This window comes from Galleria mellonella, unplaced genomic scaffold, assembly GCF_026898425.1.
Source record: "Galleria mellonella isolate WM207_F2 unplaced genomic scaffold, CSIRO_AGI_GalMel_v1 utg32, whole genome shotgun sequence".
Lineage (NCBI taxonomy): Eukaryota > Metazoa > Arthropoda > Insecta > Lepidoptera > Pyralidae > Galleria > Galleria mellonella.
In genome coordinates, this window is record NW_026442075.1 from 433,875 (window position 1) to 453,651 (window position 19,777).

Genomic DNA, 19,777 nt, shown 5'->3' on the forward strand with positions numbered 1-19,777 from the left:
CTCTGCTCATGTCTATAGGCGACGGTTACCACTTTCCATCAGGTGGGCCGTCAGCTTGTTAGCCATTCTAAGATGTATAAAAAATAAATAAAAAAAGAACTGTTTACTGACGAGACCATGTGCGATTTACCATTTACATACTTTTTGAAATCTCAAATGAAACAACATAGTTCAGTAAACAATTATGTAGTATTGTAGTACATTTTTTTTATATTATTAAAAGGGAAAATATAAAACTAAAAAATACTCTTAGTAACTACTTTATTTATATTATTGTGAGCATTGCGTCTGAGCATCTTCCGCTGGATTAGCAAAATATTAGATAGTCGCGATCAACCGGTTGTCCACCCCAGATCTAGAGGGTGAAACCAAAGTTATTAGCCGTACGTAAAATGCACTTCATATCCTATAATTTAACCCCCTTATTCATTACTGTACAAAGTGTTACATATTTTCCTGTTTGGCCCCAGCATAGAATGAGCCACTCCTTCCTTTCCTGCGAATGTAATTAGAGACGACTAAGGGAATTTAATAGTCGAGAGATGGGCAGAAGCGTCCGTCTTAAAACGTTTTTAAAGCCTAGCTGCGGTTGCCAACCCACGTGCCAAGTTTGACAACCACTGACAAAACCCCCAAGGGAGATGCCTGCATTCAGCAGTGAACAATTCATGGTTAATATGACATGTATATGATGAAACAACTTCACCAATTTTCACATTTATAATATTAGTCACAAGTAGGATTTTGGAAATCTTTGTTTTACATCTGAATTCATACTTTCACTTAAGTACTTTTGTACTAAGTCTCCCTCACCAGAGGGAGACTGAGTACAAAAGTCGATTGCTTGGATACCTCTGTCCCATTCGTGTTTCTACCGTAAAGCAGTTGTGTTTGCATGGCTGTGTTTCGATTTGAAGGGTGGGATATGGCGTGAATTTACAGGGTACAGAGGAATAACACCTGAATCCTCAGGAATGGCAACGCATGGGGGGTATCATGGGCGTAACAGTACACTCTGCTATGTCCATGGTACTGCTCATGTGTATAGGCGACGATTACCACTTTCCATCAGGTGGGCCGTCAGCTTGTTTGCCATTCTAAGTTGTATAAAAAAAGGTTCAATAACATTAAGTACAGTAACAGTACATATGATTGTATACCTACAGCGGAACGGAATGTTGAGACGTTGATTACTCAATCACGCATAAAAGAATTTGCATATTTAGCATACGTATTGATCATAGCAATGTAGATAACGCCAACCCACGCAACAATTTACAATGTGCATTGAAACAGAACAGAAATTAGAGAGACATCTAAATATTTATGTAACTTTGTTCCATTTAGGATTTTGCCACGAAGCTGTGTCATACTCAAGTCTTTTTGAATTTGAAATTATAGAGTATGGAAGTATAACATCTTAATTGTCAGGAATTGTAACGGAAGTTGTACTGAGTTTATTTAATGTGGCGACAGTTGCCACTCGTCATTGGAATTTAGTTGTACCATCGAAAAATTTGTTAATCCAAATTGCATTAAAAAAAATATACTCGCATTTTCGCGATATCCATGATGATAATGATAATATCCATATGGATATCGCAGATGCGAAGTTTATTCACTTCTCGATTCCAACAACTTTTTATGCAAACACAACTGCTTCACAGTAGAATACACGAATTGGACAGTGGTGCCCAAGCAAACAACTTTTGTACAAAATCTCCCTCTGGTATTTTTTTGTATTTTATTTTTGAGTTTTATTTTTGTATTTATGTAACTTGATTATATGAATTTTGTTGTAAATTTACGTGTGCCATAGATGACTCAAATAAAGTGTTTATCTATCTGTCTATCTATTATATTATATATATAGTATATTTACCTTATTTTTGGGCAGTATTTTTGTGCGCTTTAAAAATTAGCACGCCGTTACGTTGCGCGTGTCAAAAACTTATTGATTAACGCAATTTATTACATAGCTTCCTTTTATGTATAAAATATACGTATATAGCCATATACTTGACCCGGCTAACGTTGTTTTACCCCCTACTATCACCTATTGAATTCATTTTCTCTAATCGTAATAAATACTATTGCTATTTAATCTCTCAAATTGTAGCAAACGATAGACGAAAATTTAATTACGACAATACCACTTATTTTGATCTTAATACTAAACTTCAGACAAAAAAAAAAATTCTTCAAAACAGTTTGGAACTGACAGAGTTAACAATAAACATATGGTACATGAAAAAATAATTACAACCGAATAGAGAAACCTCCTTCTTCCTGAAGTCGATTAAAAAACTGCAAAGCTGAAGCGAGTCGCTAGAAAAAGTTTTTTTTTTTTTTTTTTTATACAACTTAGAATGGCAAACAAACTGACGACCCACCTGATGGAAAGTGGTAACCGTCACCTATAGACATGAGCAATACCATGCACATAACAGAGTATACTGTTTCGCCCATGCATTGCCATTCCTGAGGACTCAGGTGTTATTCCTCTGTACCCAGTAAATTCACTGCCATAAAGAAAGATTATTATTTCTCGGTTGTGTTTAAAACAGCTAGTTAACAGTGTTGTTATTTGTGCATAATTTAACGCATGTTAACGCATAAATATATTTGAAAAAGGGCCAAGTGGTTCGTGCCCACCCCAGAACTATACTGTGCCCACCTCAAAATGCGAACGGAGCTTTCGATAATGCACGAAAACATATCTCAAAGTATCCGAAAGTATATTACGAGCTTTTTTAAGACCTTTAAGAACCCCCCCCCCACCCTCTACCCCTAAAAATAAAGTTAAAACACGTCAATACATACAAGTACCTAATAATTTTAATTTTCCTGTTTACAAATTCACATCACATTAATTAGTAGTTGCCAGGCAATTAGTTTCCGAATGATGTAATAAACCATAGAATTTAATTAAATTGTTGTCGATTGCCGTCCAATCGATTTAGTATACTGGACACCACAGTGTTAACAGTGACGTGGGTGCAATGTCGAAGAGACAAAGTTTTTTTTTTTTTTTATACAACTTAGAATTTTAATTTTACTTCGTAACCAACATTATTTTGTTCCACAAAGAAAAATAAGGAAAATAATGTACGTATGTATGTAGTGTATGTAAAATGTAAGGCTGGAGAAAATAATGTACGAATGCGATATCGATTGTAAAATAAATCAAAATTAATTTGTGACGTAATCGCGAAACGAAGCCACAATAAGAATTTTTTTTATGCAACTTAGAATAGCAAACAAGCAGACGACCCACCTGATGTAAAGTAGTAACCGTCGCCTGTAGGGGGGAAAGGGATTGTTAGTAATGGAGACTGAGAATCCCATTGCTAGCAATATACCCAACCAAGTCGAACTCCTCGCGGTTCCCCCTAGAAACTATCATAGTTAATTCCTGATGAATTCATCATGATGGGCTAACTGGCCTATTTCATTCTCATCTATCACCCGTCACTGGTGCACCGCCAGCGTATCCCGTTAGCGCAGGCGGGGTTACCATACCATTTCCACCCATAAAAAAAAACCGTCGCCTATAGACATGAGCAGTACTGTCTCTACGTAAGTACATAAACAAACTATTGTCTCTGTCAGTACGTAGTACATACAATATACTACGTCTATGAGTCCGCTATAGAAAGTTGTAGCAAATAGAGGAACTGCTAAAACGAATCCTCCAGATACAATTTGAAGATCTAAATTCCTTTGTAGTTATTTTTAGCCATTCTATATTTATCGCGAGCACGCATAAGCTCTATTAGTCTTTATGTTTCTGGACTGTGTTTATTTTTATATGCCTTTATAAGGATGTGACATCGCCGTCTTTATTAATCCGTTCTTGGAAAGAAATATTACAGGTAAAGCAAGCGATAATGAAAAAGACTCTGCTATTTCACATTATATTGCATTATAAGCAAGAACTCCGCAACTGGCCTGTATTTTTTTAAATTAAATCGAATTAATGATATTAGCCATGTTAGAACAGATCATTAATAATAAAAATTATTTCAATAATTAATTCACGATTTTTAATGGTAATTTTTTAATTATTTTTTTTAATTTATTTATTTTACTACAATGATATTTATATAATGTGCATTTTATCACGATTATAATTGCTTTTTTTTTTTAAAAAACAAACTCTTAAGTTATGCAAAAAAAGCCGACTTTAATTACACAAAAGCGGTTATTTTCATCGAAAAACAAAACTATTGAACTGCAGACTGTCAAGTACAAAAAATTCAATTTTTCCTTCATCAAAAAAAAATTATATTAGTGACCAAAAATGTCCTATATGGATCAATGATTTTTAAATTCTCAACTGAAAACAATATAGACATAATAGAATCTCAAATATAGACAGTCGACAAATTGTTCACCTTAGCGAGTCACCGTCACATCCGTTCGTCCGACGACCTAATCCGACACACCTACCACCTACTTGCACGAACGAAATATAAATCACGTTTCCATTAACATAAGCATTCATACAGTATGCCCGCCACACCGGCAGGAACTGTTCGGCTTGTGAAATCATCAACGAACTACATGTCCAAACCTTTTAGTATAGAATAGAACAGAAAAATACAATTACAAAAGAAAAAAACAAAAATATTACATATATAAAAATTATCTCATATTAGACAAAAGGAACTGGCTCAGCTGATGCTGTGAGTGTCCCAGTGCAATGTGTACAGCTGCACAGCGCTGGTTCTCAGCCAGTCCCTCTCATAACAAAATACAACATTTTAATATACATACATACTTTTCAATATAACAGACTATTGGCCGATTGGGTTAAAATATAATAATAATAATAAAAACCCTAGGAAATATGGCACAACGCCATCTAGTTCCAACAGTTTAAACAGAGCTTGTACTGGACAACGGATTGAAAAGTCAAGAATTTATTCCGCAAAAATATCTGTACAATTTCTACCTTCGAACCTTCTATAGTTTCCTTTTAGCTTCTCAAACTTTAACTCTAAGAGAGCCCTCTACAAGTCCGCCATTGTATATTAAATCTTTTTTTCGTGTCCAATGTAAATTACGTACAATAAAGATTTAACAATTACAACACAATATCTATAAGACAACAAAACATGCCTCCATAAAAATTAACTTAACCTTGATTTTGACCTTCGGCGACAACTATTTCAAAAATATCCATACAGTAGCAAAGTGTTTCCGTCATCAACATAAATTCCGTGTAGGAACTCGGAATTAAAATTCGGCCGGTTTCTAATCAGGCTTCTAAAGGATATTAACAAATAGTACCTACATATCGTGAATTTTCGTTTTTTCTTTATTCTTTATTAACGGCATTACAAGAAAATAGACATAGATACGTTTGTATATAGGTTGCCATCCAAAGGCTGCTTGGAAGAGATCGCTTTTAGCGATAAGGTCGCCCATTGTTTTCTCATTGTAATATTTTCTTGTAATTGTTTATATTTATAATAAGTTTACTATTGTAATCTTTTAGAGGAAACAATAAAGAGTATCTATCAATATATATGTACAAAAAATGTTTAGTCAATAGGCCGACTTAATGCTACACCTCGTAGCATGCATCTAAATGGAGTCAAACTTTGGAAAAACAAAAATGTTTATAAATAATATTGAAAAATGTATATGTGTATATCTGTGTAGTCCCTCACATACAAAGGCATTTATTGCTATCAGAACATAAAAGTATAATTTTACATTAGAAACTCAAATAGCTAATGAAAATTTATAATCACGGGTTCGAAGTCTTATGAGTCATGCCACGTGGGTGAGAGGTGTATGCGTAGGTGCCTCCCTAAAGCAGGAATTACAATGTGCAGTCTGCCCCACAAAATCTATGCGGGATGGGGCCGTCACCGTCATAATCGTGGTAAAATGCACACGTGTACCCACAGCATTATAAAATTACACTTTGAGGTCTTTTTAATAGGTGATAATGGAATGATAACCCCTACCACACTATCGGTATACACCGACGAGGCATCAGTGAAGGATGATAAGTGAGGATAAAGCAGGTCAGTTAGCCCATCGTGACGAATTCAACAAGAATTGTTTACAATGGTTTCCAGGGGGAACTACATGGATGTCGACTTAAAAGAGCGTACTGGTAGCAATGGGGCTGTCAAACTTCATTTATTTATTTATTCATAAGTACAAATATGTATACATGGCGGACTTAATGCTAAAAGCATTCTCTTCCAGTCAACCATAGGGAAGTGTCAGAATACTCGAATGCGGTAGTACTAATTATTGATATATATACATACTAAAACTACATATATAAACGAACAAATATATATAACAAATATGCTTACACTATATGATATATACTATATTATACACGAATTTGGGAATAATATAAAGCACTTACTGCTCGGATAAAGATAAAAAGTGAGCGTTAACGCTAACAATCTCTTTCCCCCCACACTTTGAGGTTTATAACAGTACTATTTGTAACCCCATATAAATCACCCTGCTTCTCGCTACGTGTCGTGGAGTCCTGAAGTTCTTCCACAGGATAAAAAAAAGGGATGCAACACCAAAGAGTAGCTACACTCGGACCCTAAGACGTGGAGCGAGGCTATAGGAAGCTTACTGCCGCCCGTGCACTTATTCAATTTACCGCTATTATAATTTATTGGTTCGTCCAAGTAGGCGCCTCTGACCTAGACCGCTTGATAAGAATGGTTTTCATGTAATAACGGAAGAACTACGGCCGCCAAGAAATCTTTACTGATATTATAAATGGGAAAGTGAGTTTGTTTCTTTGTTGCCATATAGTGCCTTAGCGGCTTAACATTGGTTAAATGAACACTATGAAATTTTTACTGAACTAAGTGTGATCATGCAGAAGTTCATATCACTTGTTATTTGATTCGAATTATTTTGTATAATTCCGCTATTTTAAATATGTATATGACTGCCAACGCTCGAAGTTTGACCCACACTTTTACTACTAGACACGACAGTTAATACAAGGCTGCGAGTAGCGATCTAATAATTTGCAAGAGGGGGGAAAGGGATTGTTAGTAATGGAGACTGAGAATCCCATAGCTAGCAATATACACAACCAGGTCGACCTCCTCGCGGTTCTCCCTGAAAACTATCATGGTTAATTCCTGAGGAATTCATCATGATGGGCTAACTGGCCTGTTTTCATTCTCATCTATCACCCTTTACTGGTGCTCCGCCAGCGTATCCCGTTAGCGCAGGCGGGGTTACCATACCGTTTTCACTCATCAAAATAATTTGCAAGAAGATACTTTATTCAGAGATAAAACACGTGTCGCAAAACGTGAGTGTATAAAATGGCAGTCGGAGATTGATGGCTAATATGAAAAGTTGTGAAACTTCTGGTGGTAATAGTGGTGGTCAATTTTCGAATGTTGGCAGTCACACACACTAATGGTAGCGGGAATTAAACAAAATAATTCTAATCGAATAACTATTAAATTTGGTATAATTATATGGAATGGAGAAGGATATAGATTACTTTTTCCCCCGGTCAGTAAACATATTTCGGTCACGTGGACGAAGAGGGGAGTAAAAACTAGTATGAAAACAATAAAAAAATTGTCCATACTATAAACATGACGCGTTCAGCTGTCAAGTTAGTATTCTGCTTCACAGTCGCATCGTCAAAGCTGAGAATCGTGACCATCATTAATACTCCTCCCAAATAATACTCTCCAGGTTTCCAGTTTTAGGCCATATGCATCGCTGACTGAATATTAAGCTTAGTGACAGTTCTGCGCTAACGGTATACGCTGGCGGGGCACCAGTGAGGGATTTTTTGATGGGTGAAAATGGTATGGTAACCTCGCCTGCGCTAACGGGATACGCTGACAGAGCACCAGCGAAAGGTGATAGATGAGAAAGAAAACAGGCCAGTTAGCCCATCATGATGAAGTCATCAGGAATTAACCATGATAGTTTCCAGGGAGAACCGCGAGGAGGTCGACCTGGTTGGATATATTGCTAGCAATGGGATTCTCAGTCTCCATTACTTACAATCCCTTTCCCCCCGGCACCAGTGAGGGGTGATAAGTGAGGATGAAAGGACAGATCAGTTAAGCCCATCGTGATAAATTGACCAGGAATTCAGCACGATAGTTTCCAGGGGGGGGGGGGCACGTGGAAGTTGACCTGATAAGGTATATTGCTAGCAATGGGACTAATAGTCTGTATTACTAATAATCCCTTCCCCACCCCAACAGTTCTGATTGAGTCAATCATCGGGTTGGTGCCCTGCTTAAGAGAACTACTCCTTCTTCCTTCCATGCACAATATATTTATATACTTTTCTAGGTTAAGAATCTTTTCAAGTTAGTATGGAAAGATTTAAATCTTATTAATTCTATTAATACAAATTCGAAAGTTTATAGCTATGAATGGATGTTTGTTGCTCTTTCAAACAAAAACTACTATACGGATTTGAATGAAATTTGGTAGACAGATAGGTTATATTTTAACTTAGCATATTTTATATTGATTTACGCTGATAAAGCCACGGGAACCAGGTTATAATCAATATTTCTATTTTACTTTGTATAAAGCTTATAGTACTATTACAAAGTCGTAAAAACCGTATAGTCTCTCAAGGTCGCCACATTTTCAAGTGGACTGTAAAATGCGTAGAATTGAATGATACTCGTATAATAAAAGCCTCAGTAGCACATGTGGCGTCACGTGCGAAGTGGTACAGTACGCAGTGAGTAATATAACAACGCAAGCGTGGGATTTTTACATTGATAACAGCGCTAATTATTTATTTTTGGTGCTCTTAGTATTGTTAGTAATAGGGTCTAACAGACCCGTTGTTGGGGAAAGGGATTGTTAGTAATGGAGACTGAGAATCCCATTGCTAGCAATATACCCAACCAGGTCGACCTCCTCGCGTTTCCCCCTGGAAACTATCATGGTTAATTCCTGATGAATTCATCATGATGGGCTAACTGGCCTGTTTTCATTCTCATCTATCACCCTTCACTGGTGCTCCGCCAGCGTATCCCGTTAATGCAGGCGGGATTACCATACCATTTTCACTCATTAAAAAAAAAAACAGTCCTGCTGCTATATACCCCTGTCAGGTCGACCCCCACGTGATCCTCATGGAAACCATCATGCTTAATCCCAGTTGTAATTATCATGATGGGCTAATTGACCTGCTCTTTTCACTTATCATCCCTCACTGGTGCCCCGCTGGTGTATACCGGATAGCGCAGGCGGGATTACCATTCCATTATCATCCATTAAAAAAAAATAACCCGCTTGATTGTAAGCGATTAAATACTAACACTATCGCGCAGTCGAATGGCCATGGCACCAAATGTCATGATCGGCCAGAGACTCGGGATACATATCGGGATACAAAATATGCTCAATATCTTTTGTCACTATTATCTAGCCAATGCGTTGGCCTTGTCGAGATAACGAGAGGAAGAACGGGCAATGAGGCACAGCTCTACAATGTATTTTTAATTAAAATTCGAATTGAGTAACAAACATCCAAGCGAAACTTTCACAAGATTTTTATTCGAAAGTACATAATACTGAATACAATCAGTTTGTGTATTTTAACAAGAATATCTCTGATGACTTCGCCATGTGGTCCCGGCATAGAATGGGCCACTTCTTTGTTTTCCGTGAGTGTCTATGAGGCGAATCCGGGAACTTAATTGTTGAGGGATGAGCAGCAACGTCCCTTTTCAAACATCGCCAAAACCTAACTACAGTTACCAAACCACTTGCTAAACGTAGCAACAACTGGCAATACACCCCAATAGGAGGAAGCCTATGTTCTGCAATGGACGGTTAACGACTGATCAGAGAGTCTACCATGAAATATTTTCCAAAATTCAATGTTAAAATTACGTTAAAAAAAAATATTAAAAATGATAAAATATCGTTCCTTTGGACTTTTTTGGTAGGATTTATGACGAACGAAATGTCTATTTACTGGGCCGATTTCAATATGAACATAAACACGAAAATGAGCGCGAAAATTCAGAATTTCATTTCATGGTACATCCCCTGATCTTTGATAACAATTTTTTTTTAATATTCCAATACTCCACTTAATTAATGATTTTGACGAGCCTACTTTCAGCGGTTACTTATGTGCAGCTAAGGTAGCCTTAATTGGACCACCGCAAAACCACAAACATAATTATAATATATGTATATATTTGTTATTTATACATACAAACTATAATCATTAGGACCAAGAGCAAGGTTGCATAACATTGCATACTGTTGATAGATACGTAATATCAGTCGAATTAGTCATAAATCTGATTATTTGGTGACTATTAACAGAATTAATTGATGATAGATGAAGCAATTCATATTTAATTGGTATTTCATTGTGTATTTATCAAGAACGTCGTACCTTAATAATAATTACCCCAATACATAGCCCTTAAAGTTTGTGAGTTCGAATCTGACCATCAGAACTTGAAGTGGCCATTTTAAATTCCAAGCAAGTATTCAGCAGTGGAAGGTATCTTTAACAAACCAAATTAATGCGAAAGTAATATGCTCGCCAACGCCATATTGAATTCAAATATGCTTGGCAAAACGTTGTATTCACCACGAACGGTGAGTCTTCAAGACAACTCATTACAGACAGAAGATATATGCTTATAAAGGATTCGAGTACATAGATTTTTATTAATTTATTTTTTATATAGTATAGTGTAATATTGATCCGGTACCAGTTTATCAGCAGAAGACTACAGCAGTCTACTGCTAGTTACAAACCTTTTCCAAGCTGAGCTACTTTATATTGTCCTATACTTTACATATCCAATCGTTCCCCACAATTTTACGTATATCATCGCGTCATCTAACTTGGCAAAGCCTGGGGAGAAGGGATTATTAAAAATTAGAATTAGCAACTGTATTGCTAGTAATATATACCCTATAGCAAGAGTGGCCAAACGGTCGATCGTGACTATTAGTCCAGTTGATCGTGTCAAGGCAAACAATATAATATTTTGCTAATCTAACGGAAGATGCTCAGACGCAATGCTCACACTAATATAAATAAGTAGTTACTGAGAATAATTTTCCAGTTTTATGTTTTCCTTCTTAATAAAATAAAAAATACTACAATACTATATAATTATGTACTGAACTATGTTGTTTTATTTGAGATTTCAAGTACATAATTAGTAGATCGCACAAGGTTTCGTCAGTAAACAGTAGATCTTAGGTTTAATCAAGTCGGCTAACCCTGCCTTATTAGTCGATCACAACGCGGTTCCCCCTGGAAACCATCATGATTAATTCCTAGTATATTTGCCACAATGTGCTAACTAATCTTCCCTTTCATCGTCACCTATTATCGCTCACTGGTACATGGTCGGCGTATATCGTTAGTACAGGCGGGGTTACTATTTCATTAGCATCCATTGAAAAAAAAACTAGGCAACGCTTATTAAACACGGTTATCACTTAAGAACATATTTGCATAAACAATCATCGGTTCTGAGATTATGTGACCAACCCTCTGCCGCTTTAATCTACTAATGCTATCGCCTATATCACATACTCTAGCTCTCTGAGCGTTTATAGGATTATCTTGTTTTGTATTTGGTCTTCCGGAGAAACTCCCAACAAAAACCCTTTTCCACTGACTTCCACTTTCCCAGCAACACTGTCCACATCTCTACAGCATATGACAGTACTGAAAGAATGCACTGGACAAAATTTTTACTTTCTAATTTTTCGAATAGAAGCTACATGAATGCTGCCCAATCCAAAAGGATTTATCGGCCATTTTTTGAAAATAACATAAAATACTTATGTATGTCATGTTTGCAATTTATGCTTCTCCTAATATGTAACATTTCCACTTCATATCAATCCTTAGCTCACATCAAACCTTCAAGTCCACCTCTTTTGCTTTTGCGTTTAACCATCACATAGCATCACATACAGCACTCAAACCCAAAACACTACTTCATCCCCCTTCATCCCTCTAATCCTCTATCATAGCCCATTCTGATACAATTTCCACCCAATAATCCCACTGCACCAACCACCATAACCATGAACCAATCCCAGCATAATCCAATCCACTGTCTGTCCCCGAACCTATACATCCCACCCATATTTTAAGCGCCCTGATGACTGTGAGCGTATTCCATTAGCTCACTCCTTTTCGTCTTTGAAAAACTCCAACCATAAGAAAAAAAATATACAACATTGTATCATAAACTGAAACAGAATAGCTATAGCCCATTGTACAGAACACATATGCGCAAATGGCGAAGTTTGATGCGCGATTAAGTAGATACCTTATGGGCAGTAAAATAATAGATAAACATTACTTTTATTACACGCCTGTCCAAATAAAGGAGCGTATTGTTTTTAATGTATATGTATGTTCGTATGTGAATTTCTTTAGTCGCTCGTAGCGGCCAGACTTGACACATTTTGATTAATGAGGATAGCTGCCCCATCTATCTATCATACGACAGTATTCCTTGTAATATCGCGATTGCTATGTTATATGACGTCTGGTAAAAGTCGCTTACTGTAGTGGCAATAAAATGAAACGATCAATTGGTAACTTCTTTTCTTTTGTCAAAACAAATAATTCATTTATCTTTCTCCAATCGCTCTGTCCCAAAACATATTCTTTACTTTCCTAAGAGAAATTACACCTAACTTCTCCTCTTGGTCTCCTTCTTCTACCTTTAATCTTTTCTTTTTATTTCACAGTATACTCTGTTATGTCCGTGTTACTACTCATGTGTTTAGGCGACTGTTACTACTTTGCATCAGACGGGCCGTCAGACTGTTTAAAGCCATTCTAAGTTGCTTAAAATAAAAATAAAACAAAATCCTTCCAACATGTTCATTGCCATCATGTCGTAAAAACCTAAAATCTTGCTTCCTGTTATTAATTATTTCCATCACAGTAAAACTCTCCCTCGTTTACAAGGATAAATGAGGGAGAATTCTTCTCTGATTGAATACGTCCTCGTTGGTCACAATTTTAAACGATTTCCAAAAAAAAGAGATTTATTTCTGTGTGTGTTTTTTTACCGTTGCTAAATCAGGCCATTAGTGTGTTTGAACGCAATTTTGAACAGTTTTTGATAATTATCTTTTCAATAGCCTTTACTCCCATGTAGGTCCCATAACACCATTGTGACGATTAAAGACACCGTTTTTCTTTTCAGTAGTGTTTGTTTTGTTGTTTATTTTTTTTTTATTTCCATTACTAAATTCGAATTCAATACACCATGCGATGTCATTAACTTTTTTTTTCACATCAGCCGTTGGACAGTTAACTGCTGAACATAGGGATTGGGGAATTTTACTTGGCTAGGCGACCGCAGTTTGGCTTTGGTGATATTTTAAAATGGAGACTGCTACCCATCCTTCGACTAAGTTCACTTAATCGCTTTTACGATACTCACTGGAAAAGAAGGTGACTCGTTCTATGCCGGGACCGCACGGCAAAAGCTCTAGTATTTCCTTTCAATAAATTTTCATTCTTTTATATAATTCAGATCTTTTAAATAGGTACCATAAATTAGCAAAATCAAAACCCATGACTGTTACGAGGTGTCATCAAACAAAACAGTATTGTTCAGTTAATTACCGTCATGCGCGTGTCACTCACACACATTGTATCTATACAATTTTATTATCTATCAATCTAATTTGAAATCCGGTACTTTGTAGTTTAGTAGATCGATAAGTAACTACTATTATACACATACAAAATTAAATAGAAGTATGTTATACAAGTTGAAACATCAAATAACTTGATAGTCCGCCTAGTGGAGTAACCGTCGCCTATAGACATGAACAATACCATAAAAATCAACAATTACATAAATGTAGTCAAGATGTTAGCACATATGTCTATGGTACTGCTCATGCCTATAGGCGACGGTTACCACTTTCCATCAGGTGGGCCGTCAGCTTGTTTGCTATTCTAAGTTGTATAAAAAAAACTAACGTATCCATTATATAGTTATATACTTAAAATTTTTAATTGTAAAATTGTAATTACTATTATTAATATTAAATTTATTTAATTCAATCTTTCCAAAAATCATGCACATTCAAACGCAAAGTAGGTACATTGTATTTGAATAAATGGCTAATGGCTAAAGTCGCCGGCATTTATTTGTGAAGCAAATATTAGATGAGAGAGATTAGATTAAAGTTAGGTACATTGCTATGTAGCAAGGGAGACACTAATTTTTCTTCCAAAATACAATGCAATCACATAACTTTGGGTACCGGGGGGGAAAGGGATTGTTAGTAATGGGATCTAACTAACCCATTTCTAGCAATACAGGGTGCATTGCTAGAAATGGTCGACCTCCACGCGATTTTTTCTGGAAACTGTCGCGGTTAATTCTAGTGGAATTCGTCACGATAAGCTAATTGACCCGCTTTCATCGTCACCTATCATCTCTGACGGGTGCCCCGCCAGCGTACATCGATAGCGCAGGCGGGGTTACCATATCATTATCACCTTTTAAAAAAACTTTGGGTACCTCAGTGTTTGAGGAAGACTTGAAGAGTATTTGGAAACTGTGCATAATTGAATTATTAAAGTAATATGTCATGTCACGTCTTTAGTGAGCCATAATCACTTTCCATCATATGAGCCTTGGGCTACTTCAAATCGCATAATAAAAATGCTATCTTAATACATAAAAATCATGTGTGTGTGTGTGTGTGTGTGTGTATGTGTCCTTATGTTCCTATATTCATACGAGACAAGCTAATCTCTAAAACTGACCAATTTCAATGATATATGTGTATATGTATGAAATGAAATGAGATTTATTCGTAAAAAACATAACTGTAGTTTCTTAACTAATATAAATATTATAATTTTATATGGGTACAGTAGTTGTGGTTTTAGAACTGGGCTTCTAAATAAATCCTAATAAATCACATGTTACTATGCAGAGCCGAGGAGAGTCTTGTATATATAAAAAATACTATGTCATGATATTCATTCATATTAATCTCTGAAACCATACAACCTATTTTAATAAAATTTTGTAAACGTTTACTGTTTGTTCCAACTTAACAGTTTTATAATAATTAAAGATTTTTTTTCTTTTTTTTTATGTCAATAAGGTGGCAACCAAGCATACGACCTAGTTGTAACCAGTTACCGTAGCCTATGAATGCCTGTAACAACAGGGACATTACGCGTGCGTTACCGACCCTAATGAACCCTTTTTTAAAGAACCACATGTTGTACTCTCTTGGCTAACCCTCGACAGCGAGCTCATTCATAACCTGAATATCCGTAGGAAGAAACATCTCTGAAACTGCGCTGTACGCGATCATCTAGACTCAAAGGTATGGGGGTGAACTCCCTGTCAATGGTGAGCTGTTCAATTGTAAAAAGAGGCCGTGGGCATCATACTGAACAATTCTTCTGAGCACAGTCCGTTGTACAATTGGCTGAACACACAGAGGAAGGCAGAATCTCTCATTAGACTTAAAGGTTCGAAACTGCTTATGAGCCTGAGAACATTAACAATTCTCATAGCTCGTCGTTGTACTGAATTGAAAGATTCAAGCAGGTATCTAAGTGCTTCCGCCCACAAGTAACAGCATTACTCCATATGGGGCCGGATTTACGATTTATAGAGCATTAATCGTTGATCCGACGTGAAGCATTGCTTCGCTCTATTAAGCACACCGAGTTTTTGGGTGCCAATTTCGTCTTATCTTCGAGGTGGCTACGGAACTGCACGTCACTAGAGATGTCGATACCAGGATCGCAATGCTTTTAGACATGTTAAGGGACGTGCCCTCGAATTGCGGAGCCACAGCAAATGCGGGTTTTTTAACGGTGAACGCGCAAGCTTGTTTCTTAGCGGGATTAAACTGGACTAAGGTTTGTCGTCCCCTATCCGAGACCATAGCTAACGTTGTTTTTTTAAAATACAGTAGGCCGCATTGCAAGTACGCTACCGGCATTTGGAAAAGGTATGTTTTTTTTCTTAACAGTTACGATGTCGTATAGATTCGAAAATACGTTTCCGCGATTTCAGACACAAGCTATTCACGATTGTCCTACGAAGTCCTACGATGGAAAGAAGGACATTGGTATGACCCAAATAAAGGGTATCATCTCTCATCCACATAAAAATTTATGTTACCTGAGGTTAACATATTATTAATTTGCAGTAAAAACAGCGTCTGGCTATAGCACAGAGCCTTATGGGATGCCTAGGTTAATGTCTATGCCATCGGAGTAGAAAATATATAGAACGATTTACATGCGTCTGCCGGACAAAAAGCTCGCAATTCATTTACACAGGCTCTTGGATAGTCCGTAGTAAGCCAATTTCGATAGAAAACCCCGATCCCAGACCCGGTCAAATGCCTTTACAACATAAAGACTGACAGCGAGTGCCTCTCCTTAACTCTCAATGGCTAATGCCCATTGGTGTGTGAGATATACCAAGAGATCACCAGTTAAGCAACTGCGAAACCCACATTGATCACATCACTCAACATATCCCGTCCCAACAGCTGTGCGTTAATTATACGCTTCTTCACCTTCGACAGAAGGGAAGTGATCGCAATCGGCCTGTAATTTTAAGGGTCCGACTTATCGCCCGTTTTAGGTAAAGCATGTACGAAAGTAGTCTTTCATGTTGAAGAAAATTATCTTGAGGAGTACGAAATCGTGACTGATTGTGTTCCACAAAAAAAAACTGACTTCAAATGTGACAGAATCAGTTATTTTGATTTAAAAACTGAACCTATTTTGACAAAATTTCTATGGGACCAATCTGCAAGTCTATCGTTTCAGATAAGAAAAGAATTTTCCAAGTCAATTTAGAACTGACAGAGTTAGGAGGTAACAACCATAAAAAAAATACAACTGAATTGATAGATAGATAAATAGATAGATACTCTTTATTGTTTCCTCCAAAAGATTACAATAGTAAACTTATTAAAAATATAAATAATTACAAGAAATAATCACAATGAGAAAACAATGGGCGACTTTATCGCTAAGAGCGATCTCTTCCAGGCGACCTTTGGATGGAGAGGAGTAATTACAAACAATTTGGTAGGAGACACGATGAAAATTTTTGTTAGTTCTAGAATTAAATTGAGTACCTCCTTCTTTTTGAAGTGAGTTGAAAATTAACTCAGTAGGTAAGAACAGGAATAAAATAATGTTTATAGGTCAACTTATCATTATATAAGTTTTCATAGTTTTGTGACCATTTTCTTTATATTCCTATATTATATGGTACCTTATTGTATTTATACAAGTGTATCCATTCTAATGTTTATGTTCTTTTATTCTCTAATGCAAATAAAGTACACCCATCCATTCATTTACACAATTGAGTTGAAACTTTGTACAGTTCTTGTTGACATTCACATTAATGTTTCCAAGATAGTGCCAACACCATACAATAGGTGATGTGTGCGTAGTGTCATGTGTCTTTCTGGCATTGTTTAAAATACAATATACAAAAAATATAGAGGCATTGTGACATACACCAGCTACTACCATCTATTTATTATAAATTAAATATTTTCCACATTCAATTCTATTACATTACAGAATATTTTTGCATATTTTACTAGAAATGTTATTTTACTCTTCATTTCAATTACACAAGAATTTTGTACAATATAACCAACTAATTAAATTAAACAATGTAATTAAATTCTGATTTAGCATGTTGGGTATTATATATATATATATATATATAAAATTTCAAAGAACTTACATACAATTTTATTAATAATAAATTTTATTAATATTCAAAATAAATAATAGTATAGGTAATTTTTAAATACCATAACAACATACTAATTTCATACTACATTATATTTAGTTTTAAAAACATGTGTACCATCATAGTGCCTAATAAATTCACTTTGTTAACCATACTATTGTGTAAGGTTTACAATTAAATACAAATGTTTTTTATTTGTTCCTTTTTGTATAAAACTATTTATAAATAACTAAAACTAATGTGAAAAAAAAGTAACTAGTCAAATATAAAATTAAATAAATACTCACTTGAAACCTAGTTGCTGAAGGTTGGTCTCTAAACCTTGATGGTTTCTCTACATCTCGAAAACTACTCTTCGTAAGTGGTGATGTTGAGGGCTGCACAACAGCCGCCCCGTTCGTGTCTGATAGAAGCCTATCCTTTTCAGTCGATTCCTTTGCATTGAAATGCAGCCCGGCTTCAACATCTTCCCCCTTAGGCGTCACTTCACTGGGATACTGAATATTTCCGTTGGTGGCTGCCATCGATTTAGCCGAGCTTATCTTCCTAAATCTACCAATTATCACATCCTCCTCGTCGTTAACCGGCACTGCTAATTTTTCTGCAGCATTCTGTGTCGGCGTTTTACTCGAATTGCCACTACCTTCAGTCCGAACAGGACTCAGCTCTATATCTTTTTGTCGCGAACCCATTTTTAATATTTAATTATTAAACACAGACGCTATAAACAAAATTATACTAAAAAATCATTTTTTACACAAGTATCGAACTACAACGGGATTTTTACTTTGCATGAATTTAAATATGGTAAAATAAAAAAGTGTGGTTTATTGTCTAATTTATAATAAATATTTTTTCTGTCATAAAACACTATAAACACGATGTTTTATTCGTTACGATACTGAACATTTTAATAAACGATATGTAAACACGCCGCACGGTGAATATAACCTATCGACAGAAACCGTATTTGACAACTGACTGAAATAAAAAAATAAGTAAATAAACAGCTACCTTCTTCCTACTCTTTCTTTCATATTAATCTGTCTTGACTTTAGGATGACATTTGCTGTCAACAAACAATTGTGAATTCGAGAAGTGACAGACGTTAGCAGTTTTGCCAGATTGGTTAATATTTTCGTAATTAAGAGTTAAACTTTTGTCGTTACGAAATTTTTGTGAAATTATTATAGAAAACTTTAAACAAAAATGAAATGACGGGAGAATATTGAAATTTTTTACATATTTTGTATTTGTAAATCATATAACAATATATAATTTTAATGGTACACATGTACTAACTACACTCACATTAGCTGCAAACAGTAATGAAAGCAAGACAACCAGTGTGACTAGGTGTAAAAGAATGTTGCATTTTCTTTTCTTTGTAAAATTTAGAGGAACCAAATTTTACTAAAAACTATGACTATGTTTTTAATAAATTTAATCCCTCCTTTTTATTTAAACAACGTAGTCAATCAATAATAACTATTTACTACTACATTTTTAAAAATTCCTTAATTACTTTGTTGTTGTACCTACAACGACAGTATATGTTATACTAAGTACATATCTATATATTTAAAACAACATGTATTGTCGTTGTGATCTATTCTATTTTATGAGTAATCTATTTATTATCTACGCAATTAAATTCGAATTACTGGCCAAACTAACAATATTTTATCTTGCTATAAAAATTCGAAGGAGACATGTAAATAATATGAGTTGCTCTCATTTCTCCCTTAAAGTTTATTTATTTATAGGTACTTAGTTAAAAATATTAAAATCAGTTAAAAGAATTTTCATTTCATAATTGATTTAGATAGATAGATAGATAAACACTTTATTTGAGCCATTTAACACACGTAAATTAATGAATAAAATGATACAATTTGATTATTTACATTTTTTCAAATATAAAACAACATATAAAACATAAAATGAATATTGGAGATATGTTTTCACCAAGTGTGTCGCAG

General features: G+C 35.5%; 1 protein-coding gene across 2 annotated transcripts in view; it reads right to left on the reverse strand.

The window, feature by feature from the left end:
- The window catches only part of LOC113522110 (bumetanide-sensitive sodium-(potassium)-chloride cotransporter-like), a 58,644-nt gene extending 39,840 nt beyond the window's left edge, over positions 1 to 18,804 (reverse strand). The window contains exon 1 of one of the 2 annotated variants that reach the window (XM_052896300.1): positions 18,083 to 18,804. In XM_052896300.1, the coding sequence (XP_052752260.1) occupies positions 18,083 to 18,487 (405 nt within the window). In that variant the 5' untranslated portion in view covers positions 18,488 to 18,804. The remainder of the gene's footprint in view (positions 1 to 18,082) is intronic. The other variant, XM_052896299.1, reaches the window with a different exon arrangement.
- Positions 18,805 to 19,777: the final 973 nt, after the last annotated feature.